The sequence below is a fragment of the Stegostoma tigrinum genome, chromosome 45 (genome assembly GCF_030684315.1).
Source record: "Stegostoma tigrinum isolate sSteTig4 chromosome 45, sSteTig4.hap1, whole genome shotgun sequence".
Taxonomy (NCBI): Eukaryota; Metazoa; Chordata; class Chondrichthyes; order Orectolobiformes; family Stegostomatidae; genus Stegostoma; species Stegostoma tigrinum.
Genome location: NC_081398.1, coordinates 3192346 through 3209744, shown reverse-complemented (window position 1 = coordinate 3209744; position 17399 = coordinate 3192346). Strand labels below are relative to the sequence as shown.

Here is a 17399-nt window from a genome sequence, read left to right as displayed (position 1 = left end):
CTAAACTTCTACATAGAAACTAGATGCTGAAAATTCCCAAATGAAAATCAGAGCAGCTACCATGCATCTCCAGCTTCTTGCTTGCACCTCTGGATCTCTAGCTCGGACAACATCTCAAGGCACGGTCCATGAGCAGTTATTGCACACATCGCACATCCACAGACATTGGCACTTGACACTTACCAACCTCATCATAACCTCAAGACACATCTCTGAACCACTTCCAGTTTGCTCTGCATTGCCAAGCTTTGCTTTGGAGCGCACCAACAACTATAATTGAAATAGTGCTGCAAAGATATTTTGCACTGAGAGATAGGCATCTAACTTATTGATTTGAAGAGGCTGCATCTCTGGTCTGTTCACTTTCTCCATTAGTGTTCACTCACTTTGAGCTTGTCTGGATTACCAGAACCTTGCTTTGCCTTGCTTTTGCCATTCTGTACTTTTTGCCCTCAGCTACACTTTAAATGTTCACAGTACTTCAACCACGACTTGCTGTTGAATGTAGACACAGGCCAGACAATGTTTCATGATTGTTGGCAATCATCAGTCATCAGTCAAAGAATTGGACATGTTTCTGTGTGGCACTGTGTTAGGTCAATCTCACACCTACAGAATATTCCAGTATCCTACACTGCAAAGAAACTGCACATGCGCCAACCAAGTGACCATGTCTCAAATTTGAAGCGGAGTAGTCCTCAGTCAAACTGGGAGGTGAGGGAGGGGGTGGGTGCTGTCTGCTGCCTGTAAGGGAATCCAGGTACAGTCAGCCAAGGGTTGCAATGGCTGACAGTCCAGTGTTTGGGTGCTGTCAGATGTCTGCTTGGGGTGATCAGGTCAGTCATCTTGCTCTGGGAAGCAAGAACAGTCAGGTGTCTGATCTATCATCAGCTGAACTGTCAAATGGAAAATAAATATGATCCTCATTCGGCAGAGTCAACACATTTCCTGGCCAAAAATGTGAGATTAATTCGTGGGCAATGGGAGGCCCTTTAAGGGGGTAATTGCATCAATCAGGCACTTGCAGTGGTTAGCTTCAACTAATTTTCAATCATAAATTGTGCAAGTAAAATGTATGCAGTGTACAATTCTGTGGTGTGTAAATGCTGGTCATTCGCCATGTCCACCATGTCATCAGTCCTCACAGATTTAAAGATAGTCATCCCTGTGAAGCAAAAGTAATCACAGGTGTGCTTAAAATAGGCACCTGTGAGGCACAAAGATAATGCAAACCCTCACAGGAGTGTACCATACTGTGTGGAGAAAGGAACAACACTCAGTAATCCAGTTGTGGCCGAACCAAAACTTTTCCAGCTCCAACCTGACCTCCCTGCTTGTATAATGTATATCACAGTAAAGACAAGCATCCCATATGCCTTCTTAAGTACCCTATATTAACTGTCCTGCTGCCTTCAGGGATTTGTAGACAACCATCCCAAGATCTCTCTGTTCCTGTGAACTTCATGTTCTGCCATTCATGTGTAAAAAAAACCCCTGCCCCTCACACCTCCTTTGGATTTTCCCTCTCTCACCCCAAAAGCAGCCCCAATTATGAGACATTGTAACTGTTGGAAAAACAGATTCTGACCATCATTTCTATCTATGCATCTCAGAATTTTATAGACTTCTATCAAGTCACCCCTCAGCCTCTGCCACTCTGGAGACAACAACCCAAGATTTTCTAGCCTCTCCTGATAGCCCATATTCTCTAATCCAGGCAGCATCCTTATAAACATATTCTTCACTGTCTCCAAAGCCTCCACATCCTTCCAATAACGTGGCAACCAGAAGTGAACACAATGCCCTTAAGTGTGGCCTACCCAAAGTCTCATGAATATGCAACATGACATCCCGACACTTGTACTCAATTCCCCAGCCAATAAAGGCAAGCATGTCATATGCCATCTTTACCACCCTGTCTACTTGCATGGCCACTTTCAGATAGCTCTGGACTTGAACCCCGAGATCTCTCTATACAACATGTGTTGACGTGTAAAGCTCACCTGAATCTATTTCAAGAAATCCGTCCCCTCTAACTCCTGATACTATGATTGTCCCAATTAATTTGGGGAGGTTGAAATCCTGATTAAAGTTAGCCTATTATTATTATTATTATTATTATTATTATCATTGCACACTCCAGTGAATTGTCTCCATATTTGCTCCTCTATTCCCTATTAAGGACATATAATTCATTTCCTCCCTCCTTACTGCCATAACTGATATCTTCATTAATAATATAATGCGACTTCCCCTTTTACTCTGTCTTGCCTGAAGATCCCATGATACAGAATGTCAGTAGACAGTGAAGAAGGCAAATGTTGTGTTTCCTTCATGCTGATAGAACTCAAGTACAGGTGCAGGACTGCCTTGCTACAGTGGTACAGAGCCTTGATGAGATCACATCTGGAGTATTGTATGCAGTTTTGGTGTCCTTATCTGAGTATTGTATGCAGTTTTGGTGTCCTTATCTGAGGAAGGATGCTCTGGCAATGGAGCAGAATAACAACAGACTGAATTCTAGGATGGCAGGACTGACGTATGAAGACAGACGAGATTGGTTAGCATTATACTTCCACGAGCTCAGAAGAATGAAGGAGGATCTCATGGAAACATATAAAATTCTGACTGGACTAGACGAGATAAATGCAAGTAGGATGTTCTTGATGAATTCAAGAACCAGGGATTACAGCATATGGGATAGGTCATTTTGAACAGAGATGAGGAAAAATTTATTCATCCAGAGAGTGGCGAACCTGTGGAATTCTCTGCTACAGAAAGCAGTTGAGGCCAAATTATTGAATGTTTTCAAGAGGAGTTACATATAGTTCTTAGCACTAAAGGGATCAAAGGGTATTGGGAGCAAGTGGAAACAGGATACTGAACTGGTTAGTCAGCCATGATCATATCGAATGACAAAGCAGGCTTTAAGAGCTGAATGTCCTACTCTTGCTCCTATTTTCTATGCTTCTATCCTATGGCTACTGGTATAAAGATAGCGATAGGTGAGCTAGTCACCAAGCAGAGTACTTGTCAGCTAAACTGTGTGGCTCAGCTTCTCAAATTTGGGAGAAACTACCTTGATTTCGGAATTTAGTGCCAGATGAAGGTACTGGACATCGGAGAGGGGGAGACCTACTGAGACATAACTCCTACCCCTGCTGTCTACATCCCGTACACTTCTCTCCAGTAGGTTCGGTCCACATTATGCTTGATAGAGACTCAGTCCTGGGTTCTTAAATCAGAGGAAGGCTAGTCACTGGCTTTGATTAGCCTGTGATTCAGTGGGCCTTCCTGAAAACAGGCAGCACAAGTCTCCCACGTGCTCACAGCTGGCAGGTCAGATCCCCGATGACAAAACAAGATTCTGCCTGAGGAAGTGAAGATTCAAGAAAATACCAGCCCTTTCCTTTCCTGAGACCAGTTATGACAATGTACAATGGTAAGGAGTATTTTGAAGCAGCCTAGTGAGCTACAAGCTGAGCAAGTATTACCTTATGCTTGTAATCTTCACTCCTGCGTATCCCTCTATACCTTCATAAATTATGTCCATCTTGAAAAGAGAAAACATGAAAGAAGATTGTGATTGTAAATGTACTTTTAATTTAATTTAAAAAAACTGATTAACTAAGTTAATCTCTTTAGTACAATGGTCTGTCCCCTCCACCCCACACCCTCCAATCTCTGCTCAAATCTTCAATGTTGACGACATTCAAAATTTGGAGACTGGAATTATGCCAAAGAACTGAAAGAGAACAAACTTAAGACTAATGCTCTGGAAAGGTGCTCATCATGGCAATTCCAAATTAATTTCAAGTCCATATTGGATTTGGCCATCGGAGAGGAGAAAATCGTTGTGGTGAACACATTAGATTTGGCCTGATCTACATAACTGTTCCTGAATAATTTTATTTTCAAGAAATAACATTGCATGAATAAAGGCATGGGTTGGATATTGTATCTGTCGATTTTCAGAAAGCCAGATAAGAGAGTTCAAGCAAGTTTGGGCCAGGAATATTGAAGCAATCAGACCTGCATTAGTGGAGAAATGACTAGAAAAGAAGGATAAGTCGTTTATTGTTGAGTAGGAGTTATTTTCAGCAAGGTACAAATGCGTATAATCGTAGAAAATTAGTAGAAAATCAGGAAAGTGAATGAAAGCTGATAGCAAGAAGATTTAGAAAAGCTTATGGACAGATGGATAATTTCAAAAATGTCATTTTAGACAGAGAAACATTGAAGTAGTAAATTTTATTGAAAAACAAATTCAATAGAGACAAATGCTCTGTAATATGAATAATCTATGCAGAACTGGCTGTAAACAGAATTTCAATGAGATTGTATCTATAGGGCAATGAATGTGAAAGCAAAGTAGTAATTTTGAACTGTTGGAGTAAAATTTGCAGTCCTGCGCACCAACCTGTTCTTTGAAGTTACTCTCAAATTTTTTGTACACAGGTGATGTGGTGTTGTTCAATTCTTCTGTAAATTTTTGACTTGTTATTCTGACAGAAACATTGACAGAGGCTTCAACAGCGTCTGTAAAACATGGAAACAGTGTTTCATCAATCATTCCTCAGGCAAAATCTTACATCAGAGGGCGATAGGTTCACACAGTGAGTTATAATGGTTTGGAATACATTGATGAGTTGGAGGATGGAAATGGATTACATAGTTGCTTTGAGAATTGGATACCTAGTTGAAAATTAAAATTTTTTGTAAATATGCTATAGATAGGGAATGTCGGCCCTCTAACCGCATCAAATCTGAAAGAATGGAAGATGAAGATGGTCCGAACAAGACGTGTGACAAATACAGGGCACACACCTGACAAAGTGGGCTCATTGACAATCACCATGGGAAAGATTGGAACCTTACCATGAGTATCATTCTTCAGTAAGCAATAAAACCTCCTTACAAAAGTGCTGCTTTCAGTAAAAGTGACAGTGCACCCAACCCCAGGAAGAGGAGAGAACCTGAAGAAGAATTGTGAGAGGGATGTGCAGCAGCCAGCATCACTGTGACGCAGATTAGGGAGCAGACAACAGCAGGACTCAGGAAACAACGAAGGATAAAACTTCTAAAAATAAATCAGACATTACAAATGTTTTTCTTTTCTACATGCTACTGCCAGACATTTCATGTTTCTCCAGCACTTGCTATTTTTGTTTCAGATCTCCAGCATCCACAGATCTTTGTTTTTTAAAGAAGCAGGCAGTCATCCCCAGAGTGCATCTCACTTGAAGACAGTTTTTCCATGTTGGTACTTCTTCTGGAGAGTGCACTCAAAGCTCAGTTGCACAAGGAGGGAACAAACAGAGAGGAAGAGCTTTGGTGATGGGAGACTCACTTGTGGAATGTACAGACAGATAGTTCTCTGTTCATAGTTGTGATTCCAGCATGGTGTTTTGCCTCCCCAGGTTAAAGGTGTCACGAACAACTGCAGAGCATTCTGATGGTGGGGAGGGGGGGGGGTGGTTGGGGATGGTGTGCAGTGGTGAATGGTCAGAGTTAAGGTTCGCATTAGAACAAATAGCATAGTTCCAAAGAGGGATGAGGTTCTGCAAAAAGACTTTAGTAAATTAGGCATCAGTTTGAAAGGCAGGACCTCACAGGTTATAATCCCTGGATCACTCCCAAGTGCAATGTGGTACTGAATAAGTGGATAGAATGGATGAATTTATGGTTGAAAAGTTGGTGCAGGAGGGAGGGCTTTAGATTCCTGGATCATTGAGTCTACGTCTGGGCAAGGTGGGACCTGTACAAGTCTGATGGGTTAAACTTGAACTGCAAAGTGTCCAACATCCTCACTAGAGGGTTTGCTAGTGATGTTGATGCGTGTTTAAACTGATTTGACAGGGAAATGTGACACAGTGGAGGTACAGTCGTGGAAGATTCATGACAGTTTGGCAGCAGAGTGTATATAATCAAATTAAGAAACAAGGGAGCTAGGCAAGGTTGGATGGCGTTTAATAAAAGGAGTTTTGTGAATTGAGGGTGCTGATTAAGATGTGGGGTTATGACACCGTACCATCACAGAGGCATTGACGAGGGAGGCACAGGATTGGCAGCTCAATATTCTGCTAAATAGAATTTTCAGGAAAGACAGTGAGAGATGTGAAAGAGGAGGAGATTTTGTGATATCGATCAAGGAGTCAATTACTGCAACAAGGAGGTATGATATCTTAAAAGGGCTTCTCAATTGAGGCCATTTGGTAGAACTTTAAAAATGAAAAAGGGGCCGCCATGATCCTAGGAGTGTTGATGTTAATATCCTTGCAGTTTCCATTCTTGTGTCTCACAGCAGCCTTGGATACATCTTATCTGGACCTGGGGTCTTGTCCAATTTTAAACTCACTAAAACCATTAATACTCCTCCCTCTTAATTATAAGTTGTTCCAGTATATCACCATCCTCTTATCTGATTTCTGTACCTGCATCATTCTTCTCTATCACAAATGAAGATATAAAGTATTCCTTTGAAACCCCACCTACGTCTACCGCTACACATACAGAGTACCACTTAGGACTCTGATGGGTCCTGTTCTTTCCTTGATTTTTCTCTTGCCCTTAATATACTTAGAAATGCCTTTGGATTTTCCTTTCTTTTTCCCAGCACTTCCCTAATTTCTTTAAGTTACCCCCTGCACTTTCTATGTATCTCTGAGGCCTATGGTTTTCTGAGCCCCAGATATCTAGCAAATCTTGTTTATCTTTGTCCAATCCTGTACAATCAATGATATCCAGGATTCTCTGGAATTTTTGGTCCTACTCCAGAAGAGAGGTGCCAGAGGATTGGAGGAGAGCTATTGTGATAATATTCAGGAAGGATGGTCGGGATAAACAAGGGAACTAAAGGCTAGGGTGTCTGCCATCAGTGGCAGGGAAACTATTGGAAAATATCCTGAGAGACACAATCTATACGTGGAGAAGCAAGGATTAATCATGGAAAGTCAGCGTGGCTTTGTCAGGGGAAAATCGTATCTGACAGATTTGATTGAGTTTATTGTGAATGTCACTAGATGTGTAGATGAGGGTAATGCAGTGGATATAGTCTTCAAGGACTTTGGTAAAGTCTCACTTGGGAGACTTGTCAAGAAGGTAAGAGCCCTTGGGATCCAGGACATTTTGGCAATTGGATCCAAAATCTGCTTCATGATAGGCAGTAGAGGGTGATGGTTGAATGTTGTTTTGGTGACTGCAAGCGTGTTAAATGGCATACCTCAGAAGCCAGTGCTAGGTCCTTTGCTTTTGTTGTGGACATTAATGATGTAGACATGAATGTGGGAGGCTTGATCGTTAGGTCTGCAGACGACGTAAAAGTTGGTGGCACAGTCACTAACAAGGAGGACAGACTTAGGGAAATATAATTGGGCTGGTCAGATGGTCACAACAGTGGCAAATAGAATTTAATCCTAAACTGTGTGAGGTGATGCATTTTAGGAGGGCTATCAAGGAAAGGGCATACAAAACAATTTTTCAGATGCTAAATGGTACAGCAGATCAGGGACCTCTCCTGCAAGTCTATATACCCTTGAATGCAACAGAGCAGGTGAACAAGGTAGTTAAGAAAGCATATGGGATATTTGCCTTTATTAGTTGTGGCTCTGAATACAGAGCAAAGAGATTATAATGGAGCGGCATATAATGTTAGTTAGGCTAGAGCTGGAGTGCTATTTGCAGTTCCAATTGCTACACTATAGGAAAGATGCATAATAGCTTAGGCTGTGGGTCAAGTGGTATTAAATGAGTTAGATTTAGATAAGTGCTTAATAACTAGGGCAGAAACAATGGACTGAAGGGCCCCTTTCCTTGTGGTAAATCTCTGACTCTATGACTAAGAAGGCTGTGGGCATAGGCAGCTGGAATACAAACTAGGCAGGTTGCAGCTCAATTTGTTTGAAATTTGAGTTTGACCCTATCTAGTGTACTGTTATTAATCCTAGGTTGTTGTACAGCAGAAAATCTTGGTGGGAATGCAATGCAAATTCCTCAGAGTGATATTGAATTTTGCAATTTAAATGATGGGTCTGGTTTCACCACCTTAGCTTGTGTTCTTTGGAGTATAGACAATTAAAGAATGATCTGACTGTGTGTTTTGAATGTCAGAAAAATTTTAGAGAATCGATAGAGAAACTATCTTCTGTACTGGGGCAATTGGTATACGAAGGGGCATAATTTTCAAATTAGAGCCAGAATGTTCAGGGTCAAAATCAGGAGGCATATTTTCACACACTTGGCAATAAAAATCTGAAATATTTCTCTCCAGTTGATGGTCGATACTGTGAAGGTTGAGATAAATGTTGTTAGGTAAGGTTATTGAGGAAAGTGGAGCAAACACAAAGCAATAACATCACAAAGTCAAATTAGTGTTAAAAGTTAACTTACCAACTTTGATGGTATCTTTTACGTGTTCACAATGGAGTCCTTCGTAGTTCTCCGTACAGAGACATTTCTGTCCATCTGGGATCCCTCCATTCTGACATGAATATTTAGCTTCATCAGAGATAATTGTAGTATTTCAAATATTGCATGGTTATTGAAAAGTATCATCGTACAAAAGCATCTAATCTTTTTAATTTTCTGACTTCTGTTGCTGGAACATGATTACATTGAGTCCTTGCTCAATGGACACTCTCATTCTCTTTTACATCAATGAATTTGGACTTTGCTTGTTGACCTGCTCTTTGGCACTGGAAAGTATTAGATAATAGAAGACAAAGTGGAGAACTGAGCAAAACTGAAGAATAAAGGGAAACATACTTGAATGAAGATAAACTGGATTATGAGCGGGAAACTGCATAATGAAGGACAGGATAGATAATGGACAAAACGGTGGATGATGGAATCCAAACTGCATACTTAAAGTCAAGCTATAAAAGGGACGACAAAGTGGAAAATGGAGAGCAAATAGACACAGCAAAGGATAGTGAACAACAAGTTGAATAATGGGAGACAAGTTTGCTAATAGAGGGCAAATTGGACATCTGAATCAAACTGGTTACTGGAGGACATTGAAGACATTAAAGTGTTTAATCATCCATGATCATCTGAAATAGCAAATATAGGCTTGATCGGCTGAATAGCCTATTTGTGTTCCAATGTTTCTAAGATAACTTGGATGATCAAGTTCAGACTGAGTAATTGAGGTCAAAACCAGACATTGACAGACAGAACTGACAATGAGGCGAATCTATATTTTGGAGATCAAGCGCGGTAATGGAGGCAGAATCGGATAATGGAGAAATAGAGGGATCATAGAAACAAATATCTGTAACATAATTCAACAAAGGAGGTAAGATTAGAGAATTGTGGATGGGATGGAGATTGGAAATCTAATTTAGTAATTGAAGACAATGTGGAGAGTGGAGGATAAAATGGATAATGTAAGTAAATTTGGAAAATACAATTAAAAGGGAAGACAGAATTGATTACAGTGTCAAACTTGCTAATGAAAACAAAACCTGACGATGGGAGACTACACGGATAAAGGAGCTTGATAATGGAGGATGCTGCATAAAGCTGTTTGCCCAAAGCTTTGGAATAAATTCACCCTTTCACTTTCTGGGAGAACCAATCAGTTTTTCCAGTTTATTGTCAGTTAGTTCTTAAATGTACAGTCAAGTGGGATAGAGTTACATGTGATCTCTTGTTATTATGTCACTACTTCTTGTCATTCAGTAATGTGTCTTTTATGCGAAAGACTTAGTGATTAATTCTTTATCACTTGATACACGTAGGCCCGCAGAGTAGTATTAAAAGGACAGCTAGTGACAACAAGTCTGCCAAAAGTAGATTTTAGCAGGCCTCCAAGGTTTTGGAGTAGATCTGTAGCTCGGGTTGTGGGTGTTGAGGTTGGTTGCTCGCCGAGCTGGTTTGTTGTTCCACAGGCATTTCGTTACCGTGCTTGGTAACATCCTCAGTGCGGCCTCTGATGAAGCGTCAGTGTGTTTTCCCACTTGGTTTTAAACTCTGGGATCCATTGCAATGGGTTGCCTCACTGGTGGGTTTCCTCCGTAGCAGAATGTATTTGGGGTTGAGTTCAATGTGTTTATTAATAGCATACTTCGTGGAGTGCCATGCTTCCAGGAATTCTCATGCTTGTCTCTGCCTAGCCTGCCCGGGATCTTGGTGTTGTCCCAGTCGAAGTGGTGGTTCTCCTTCTCCATGTGGATTGAAATGAGAGTGTATTAGTCGTGTCTTTTTGTACCCAGTTGATGTTCATGTACTCTTGTTGTATAGTTTCCTTCCTGTTTGTCCGATGCAGTGTTTCTCGCAGTCTCTGCAGGGGATATGACTTTGGTCCTGTCCATGGCGGGGAGCGAGTCTTTAATTCAGGTGAGCACTTGTTGTAGGGTTGATGTGGGCTTGTGTGCCACTCTGACGCTTAGCAGTCGTAGGAGTCTTGTGGTGAGTTCTGATGCATTCCTGACGTAGGTTAGTGTGATGAGTGTGTTGGGGCATGTAGAATCTTTCTGATGCTGTTCCTGTAGGCATCTCCTGACCCAATTCTTTGGATATCCATTATCCTTGAACACTTGGAAGAGGTATTCCTGCTCCTCTTGGTGTAGTTCCATGTTGCTGCAGTGTGTTGCTGCCCTTATAAATGGTGTTTGCATGCAGGTTCGTTTGTGTGTGCTGGGATGGTTACTATTGAAGTTCAATACCTGGTCTGTGGGTGTGGCTCTTCCGTGTTCTTTGGTTTGCAGTTCCCCATTTACTACCCATACCATCTTGTGGCCATTTTGTTCTGCATTTTCCAGGCTTGTGGTTGTTGACGGGTGTTACTCTTACCATCTTGCGGCCGTTTTGTTCTGCTGTTTTCCAGGTTTGTGGGTTGTTGATGGGTTGATGGATTCAATGACCAAACATACGAGCAAATCAACAGGACACCCATAGGATCACCTATCTCTGGATTCATAGCAGAAACAGTGAAGCAGAGACTGGAAGGGACTGCCCTTCTGCAAATCCAGCCTAAACAATGGATGTGCTATGTAGACGACACATTTTTCCTCATTAAATGGATCAAATTAAAAGAGACATACAAACTCATAAACAACACCCTCACCGGAATAAAATTAACCAGAGAGGAGGAGAAGAGCAAACAGCTCCCATTCCTAGACACCAGGGTAGAGCGCAAGACAAATGAGGAATTGCAAATGAAAGTGCACTGAAAAGCCACACAGACAGACCAGGTATTAAACTTCAGTAGTAACCATCCCAGCACACGCAAATGAACCTGCATGCGAACACCATTTATAAGGGCAGCAACACACTGCAGCAACATGGAACTACACCAAGAGGAGGAGGAATACCTCTTCCAAGTGTTCAAGGATAATGGATATCCAAAGAATTGGGTCAGGAGATGCCTACAGGAACAGCATCAGAAAGATTCTACACGCCCCGACACACTCATCACACTAACCTACGTCAGGAATGCGTCAGAACTCACCACAAGACTCCTACGACTGCTAAGCGTCAGAGTGGCACACAAGCCCACATCAACCCTACAACAAGTGCTCACCTGAATTAAAGACTCGCTGCCCGCCATGGACAGGACCAAAGTCATATCCCCTGCAGAGACTGCGAGAAACACTACATCAGACAAACAGGAAGGAAACTAACAACAAGAGTACATGAACATCAACTGGCTACAAAAAGACACGACTAATACACTCTCATTTCAATCCACATGGAGAAGGAGAACCACCACTTCGACTGGGACAACACCAAGATCCTGGGACAGGCTAGGCAGAGACAAGCATGAGAATTCCTGGAAGCATGGCACTCCACGAAGTATGCTATTAATAAACACATTGAACTTGACCCCATATACATTCCACTATGGAGGAAACCCACCAGTGCGGCAATCCATCGCAATGGACCCCAGAGTTGAAAAACACACCGACGCTTCATCAGAGGCTGCGCTGAGGATGTTACCAAACATGGTAACGAAACATCTGTGGAACAACAGACCAGCTCAGCGAGCCAACCAACCTCAGATTTTAGCAGAACTGGCTGTTGCAGACATCTCTTACAACAAAGGAAAACCTAACAACAAAAAACAAACTGCTTAATGGAGGTCAACCGTGATATTGGTGGACAAACTACTTTATTGATGAGTTGATGAAATACAGAGCATAAACTGCTTTATCATGCGCAGTAATAATGGAAGCAGATGTGAAAAATGAGGTCAATGAAGGACTTGCTGCAAACGTGCCCCTGAGTGGAACAAAATTTGCTTTTGGAAAAGACGACAGGCATTAGAGAAACTGCTAATTTAAATAAAAAGAACTCTTACAAAGTGCAATCTGACTCCCTACCAGCCAATCTTCTATTGCCATTCTATTTTATTCCAAAGAGGCATTGTTCAGCTGAGTAATTTCTGGATTTCCCCAAGCTTGTTTGAGTGAGTTGCTGTCCATTTGTTACTGGCTGATTACATTGTAAATTAAAATTGCACACCAATTCACAGATTACCATTGAGTGGCACTATTGTGCAAATATATTCATTGTTCCCCCAACCACTAGCCAAGGATAACTGAAAGCCTGTCTGACACAATTCTCTTCAGTTCAATATTTTAATAGAATATTATTAGAAAATACCAGCACCCACGAGGTGGAACATGAAGAACAGTGGGAGGACTTATATTGAAAGAATTCATAGCTGAATTAAACAAATACCTTCTGTGGTGGTTATCAATTTGATAGTGGTATGTGGAACAAATGGAGTTTGAACTGTGGTAGATGTTTTCACAATTGGCTTTGTAGTTGTGCTAACACGCTTTGTGGTGGTCTTGGGTGTGCTGGTGCTGCTGGTGTTAATGGATGTGCTCCTGGGTGTGCTGGTGCTGCTGGTGGTAACGGATATACTTCTGGGTGTGTTGGTGCTACCAGTGGTAACGGATGTGCTGCTGGGTGTATTGCTGCTACTGGTGGTAATGGATGTGCTGCTGGGTGTATTGGTGCTACTGGTGGTAATGGATGTGCTGCTGGGTGTGCTGGTGCTGCTGCTGGTAACGGATGTGCTTCTGAGTGTGTTGGTGCTGTTCATGGTACTGGATGTGCTGCTGGGTGTGCTGGTGCTGTTGGTGGTACTGGATGTGACGCTGGGTGTGCTGGTGCTGATGGTATTAATGGATGTGCTGCTGGGTGTGTTGGTGCTGCTGATGGTAATGGATGTGCTGCTGGGTGTGCTGGTGGTGGTGATAATGGATGTGCTGCTGGGTGTATTGGTGCTGGTGGTAATGGATGTGCTGCTGGATGTGCTAGTGCTGTTTGTGGTAACGGATGTGCTGCTGGGTGTGCTGGTGCTGTTGGTAATGGATGTGCTGCTGGGTGTATTGGTGCTGCTGATGGTAATAGATGTGCTGCTGGGTGTGTTGGTGCTGGTGGTAACGGATGTGCTGCTAGATGTGCTAGTGCTGTTTGTGGTAATGGATGTGCTGCTGGATGTGTTGGTGCTGCTGGTGGTAATGGATGTGCTGCTGGATGTGCCAGTGCTGTTTGTGGTAATGGATGTGCTGCTGGGTGTGCTGGTGCTGGTGGTAATGGATGTGCTTCTGGGTGTGTTGGTGCTGTTCATGGTACTGGATGTGCTGCTGGGTGTGCTGGTGCTGGTGGTGGTACTGGATGTGACGCTGGGTGTGCTGGTGCTGATGGTATTAATGGATGTGCTGCTGGGTGTGTTGGTGCTGCTGGTGGTAATGGATGTGCTGCTGGATGTGCTGGTGGTGGTAACAGATGTGCTGCTGGATGTGCTGGTGCTGCTTGTGGTTACAGATATGTTGCTGAGGGAGCTACTGTTGTTTGTGGTAATGGATGTGCTGCTGGGTGTATTGGTGCTACTGGTGGTAATGGATGTGCTGCTGGATGTGTTGGTGCTACTGGTGGGAAAAGATGTGCTGCTGGGTGTATTGGTGCTGCTGATGGTAATGGATGTGCTGCTGGGTGTGCTGGTGCTGGTGATAATGGATGTGCTGCTGGGTGTATTGGTGCTACTGGTGGTAATGGATGTGCTGCTGGATGTGTTGGTGCTACTGGTGGGAAAAGATGTGCTGCTGGGTGTATTGGTGCTGCTGATGGTAATGGATGTGCTGCTGGGTGTGCTGGTGCTGGTGATAATGGATGTGCTGCTGGGTGTATTGGTGCTGGTGCTAATGGATGTGCTGCTGGATGTGCTAGTGCTGTTTGTGGTAATGGATGTGCTGCTGGGTGTGTTGGTGCTACTGGTGGTAAAGGATGTGGTGCTGGTCGTATTGGTGCTGCTGGTGTTAATGGATGTGCTGCTGGGTGCATTGGTGCTACTGGTGGTAATGGATATGGTGCTGGGTGTATTGGTGCTGTTGGTGGTAATGGATGTGCTGCTGGGTGTATTGTTGCTGCTGGTGGTAATGGATGTGCTGCTGGGTGTGCTGGTGCTGGTGGTAATGGATGTGCTGCTGGGTGTGTTGGTGCTACTGGTGGTAATGGATGTGCTGCTGGGTGTGCTGGTGCTGCTGGTGGTAACGGATGTACTTCTGGGTGTGTTGGGGCTACCAGTGGTAACGGACGTGCTGCTGGGTGTATTGCTGCTACTGGTGGTAATGGATGTGTTGCTGGGTGTATTGGTGCTACTGGTGGTAATGGATGTGCTGCTGGGTGAGTTGGTGCTGCTGGTGGTAATGGATGTGCTGCTGGGTGTATTGGTGCTACTGGTGGTAATGGATGTGCTGCTGGGTGTATTGGTGCTGCTGGTGGTAATGGATGTGCTGCTGGGTGTATTGGTGCTGCTGCTGGTAATGGATGTGGTGCTGGGTGTATTGGTGCTGCTGATGGTAACGGATGTGCTGCTGGGTGTATTGGTCCTGCTGGTGGTAATGGATGTGCTGCTGGGTGTATTGGTGCTACTGGTGGTAAAGGATGTGGTGCTGGTTGTATTGGTGCTGCTGGTGGTAATGGATGTGCTGCTGGGTGCATTGGTGCTACTGGTGGTAATGGATGTGGTGCTGGGTGTATTGGTGCTGCTGGTGGTAATGGATGTGGTGCTGGGTGTATTGTTGCTGCTGGTGGTAACGGATGTGCTGCTGGGTGTGTTGGTGCTGCTGGTCGTAATGGATGTGCTGCTGGGTGTGTTGGTGCTACTGGTGGTAATGGATGTGCTGCTGGGTGTATTGGTGTTACTGGTGGTAACGGATGCGCTGCTGGGTGTGTTGGTGCTGCTGGTGGTAATGGATGTGCTGCTGGGTGTGCTGGTGCTGGTGGTAATGGATGTGCTGCTGGGCGTGTTGGTGCTACTGGTGGTAATGGATGTGCTGCTGGGTGTGCTGGTGCTGCTGGTGGTAACGGATGTACTTCTGGGTGTGTTGGTGCTGCTGGTGGTAACGGACGTGCTGCTGGGTGTATTGCTGCTACTGGTGGTAATGGATGTGCTGCTGGGTGTATTGGTGCTACTGGTGGTAATGGATGTGCTGCTGGGTGAGTTGGTGCTGCTGGTGGTAATGGATGTGCTGCTGGGTGTGTTGGTGCTACTGGTGGTAATGGATGTGCTGCTGGGTGTATTGGTGCTGCTGGTGGTAATGGATGTGCTGCTGGGTGTATTGGTGCTACTGGTGGTAAAGGATGTGGTGCTGGTTGTATTGGTGCTGCTGGTGGTAATGGATGTGCTGCTGGGTGTATTGGTGCTGCTGGTGGTAATGGATGTGCTGCTGGGTGTATTGGTGCTGCTGCTGGTAATGGATGTGGTGCTGGGTGTATTGGTGCTGCTGATGGTAACGGATGTGCTGCTGGGTGTATTGGTCCTGCTGGTGGTAATGGATGTGCTGCTGGGTGTATTGGTGCTACTGGTGGTAAAGGATGTGGTGCTGGTTGTATTGGTGCTGCTGGTGGTAAAGGATGTGGTGCTGGTTGTATTGGTGCTGCTGGTGGTAATGGATGTGCTGCTGGGTGCATTGGTGCTACTGGTGGTAACGGATGTGCTGCTGGGTGTGTTGGTGCTGCTGGTCGTAATGGATGTGCTGCTGGGTGTGTTGGTGCTACTGGTGGTAATGGATGTGCTGCTGGGTGTATTGGTGTTACTGGTGGTAACGGATGTGCTGCTGGGTGTGTTGGTGCTGCTGGTGGTAATGGATGTGCTGCTGGGTGTGCTGGTGCTGGTGGTAATGGATGTGCTGCTGGGTGTGTTGGTGCTGCTGGTGGTAATGGATGTGCTGCTGGGTGTGCTGGTGCTGGTGGTCTTAACAGATGTGCTGCTGGGTGTGCTCATGCTGCTGGTGGTAATGGATGTGCTGCTGGATGTATTGGTGCTGCTGGTCTTAATGGATGCACTGCTGGGTGCATTTGTGCTGCTGGTGGTAATGGATGTGCTACTGGGTGTGCTGCTGGGTGTACTGGTACTTTTTGTGAAGCTGGATGTGCTGCTGGGTGAGTTGATGCTACTGGTGGTAATGGGTGTGCTGCTGGGTGTATTGGTGCTGCTGGTGGTAATGGATGTGCTGCTGGGTGAGTTGGTGCTACTGGTGGTAACGGATATGGTGCTCGGTATATTGGTGCTACTGGTGGTAATGGATGTGCTGCTGGGTGTATTAGTGCTACTGGTGGTAATGGATGTGCTGCTGGGTGTATTGGTGCTGCTGGTGGTAATGGATGTGGTGCTGTGTGTATTGGTGCTACTGCTGGAAACGGATGTGCTGCTGGGTGTATTGGTGCTGCTGGTGGTAATGGATGTGCTGCTGGGTGTGCTGGTGCTGGTGGTAATGGATGTGCTGCTGGGTGTGTTGGTGCTACTGGTGGTAACGGATGTGCTGCTGGGTGTGCTGGTGCTGCTGGTGGTAATGGATGTGCTGCTGGGTGTATTGGTGCTACTGGTGGTAATGGATGTGCTGCTGGGTGAGTTGGTGCTACTGGTACTGGATGTGGTGCTGGGTGTATTGGTGCTACTGGTGGTAATGGATGTGCTGCTGGGTGTATTGGTGTTACTGGTGGTAATGGATGTGCTGCTGGGTGTGTTGGTGCTGCTGGTGGTAATGGATGTGCTGCTGGGTGTGTTGGTGCTGCTGGTGGTACTGGATGTGCTGCTGGGTGTGCTGGTGCTGGTGGTAATGGATGTGCTGCTGAGTGTATTGGTGCTACTGGTGGTAATGGATGTGGTGCTGGGTGTATTGGTGCTGCTGGTAGTAATGGATGTGGTGCTGGGTGTATTGGTGCTACTGGTGGTAACGGATATGGTGCTCGGTATATTGATGCTGCTGGTGGTAATGGATGTGCTGCTGGGTGTGTTGGTGCTACTGGTGGTAATGGATGTGCTGCTGGGTATGTTGGTGCTACTGGTGGTAATGGATGTGCTGCTGTGTGTGTTGGAGCTGCTGGTGGTAATGGATGTGCTGCTGGGTGTGTTGGTGCTACTAGTGGTAATGGATATG

At 44.7% G+C, this 17399-nt stretch overlaps 1 protein-coding gene across 1 annotated transcript in view; it reads right to left on the bottom strand.

Moving 5' to 3' along the window:
* Positions 1–15379, bottom strand: part of LOC125448651 (mucin-2-like) — a gene marked incomplete at its 5' end in the record, with an annotated part of 127036 nt that extends 111657 nt beyond the window's left edge. The window contains 4 exons of the mRNA XM_059642573.1: positions 3495–3553; positions 4421–4539; positions 8389–8496; positions 12685–15379. Coding sequence (XP_059498556.1) covers positions 3495–3553; positions 4421–4539; positions 8389–8496; positions 12685–15379 — 2981 coding nt within the window. The remainder of the gene's footprint in view (positions 1–3494; positions 3554–4420; positions 4540–8388; positions 8497–12684) is intronic.
* Positions 15380–17399: the final 2020 nt, after the last annotated feature.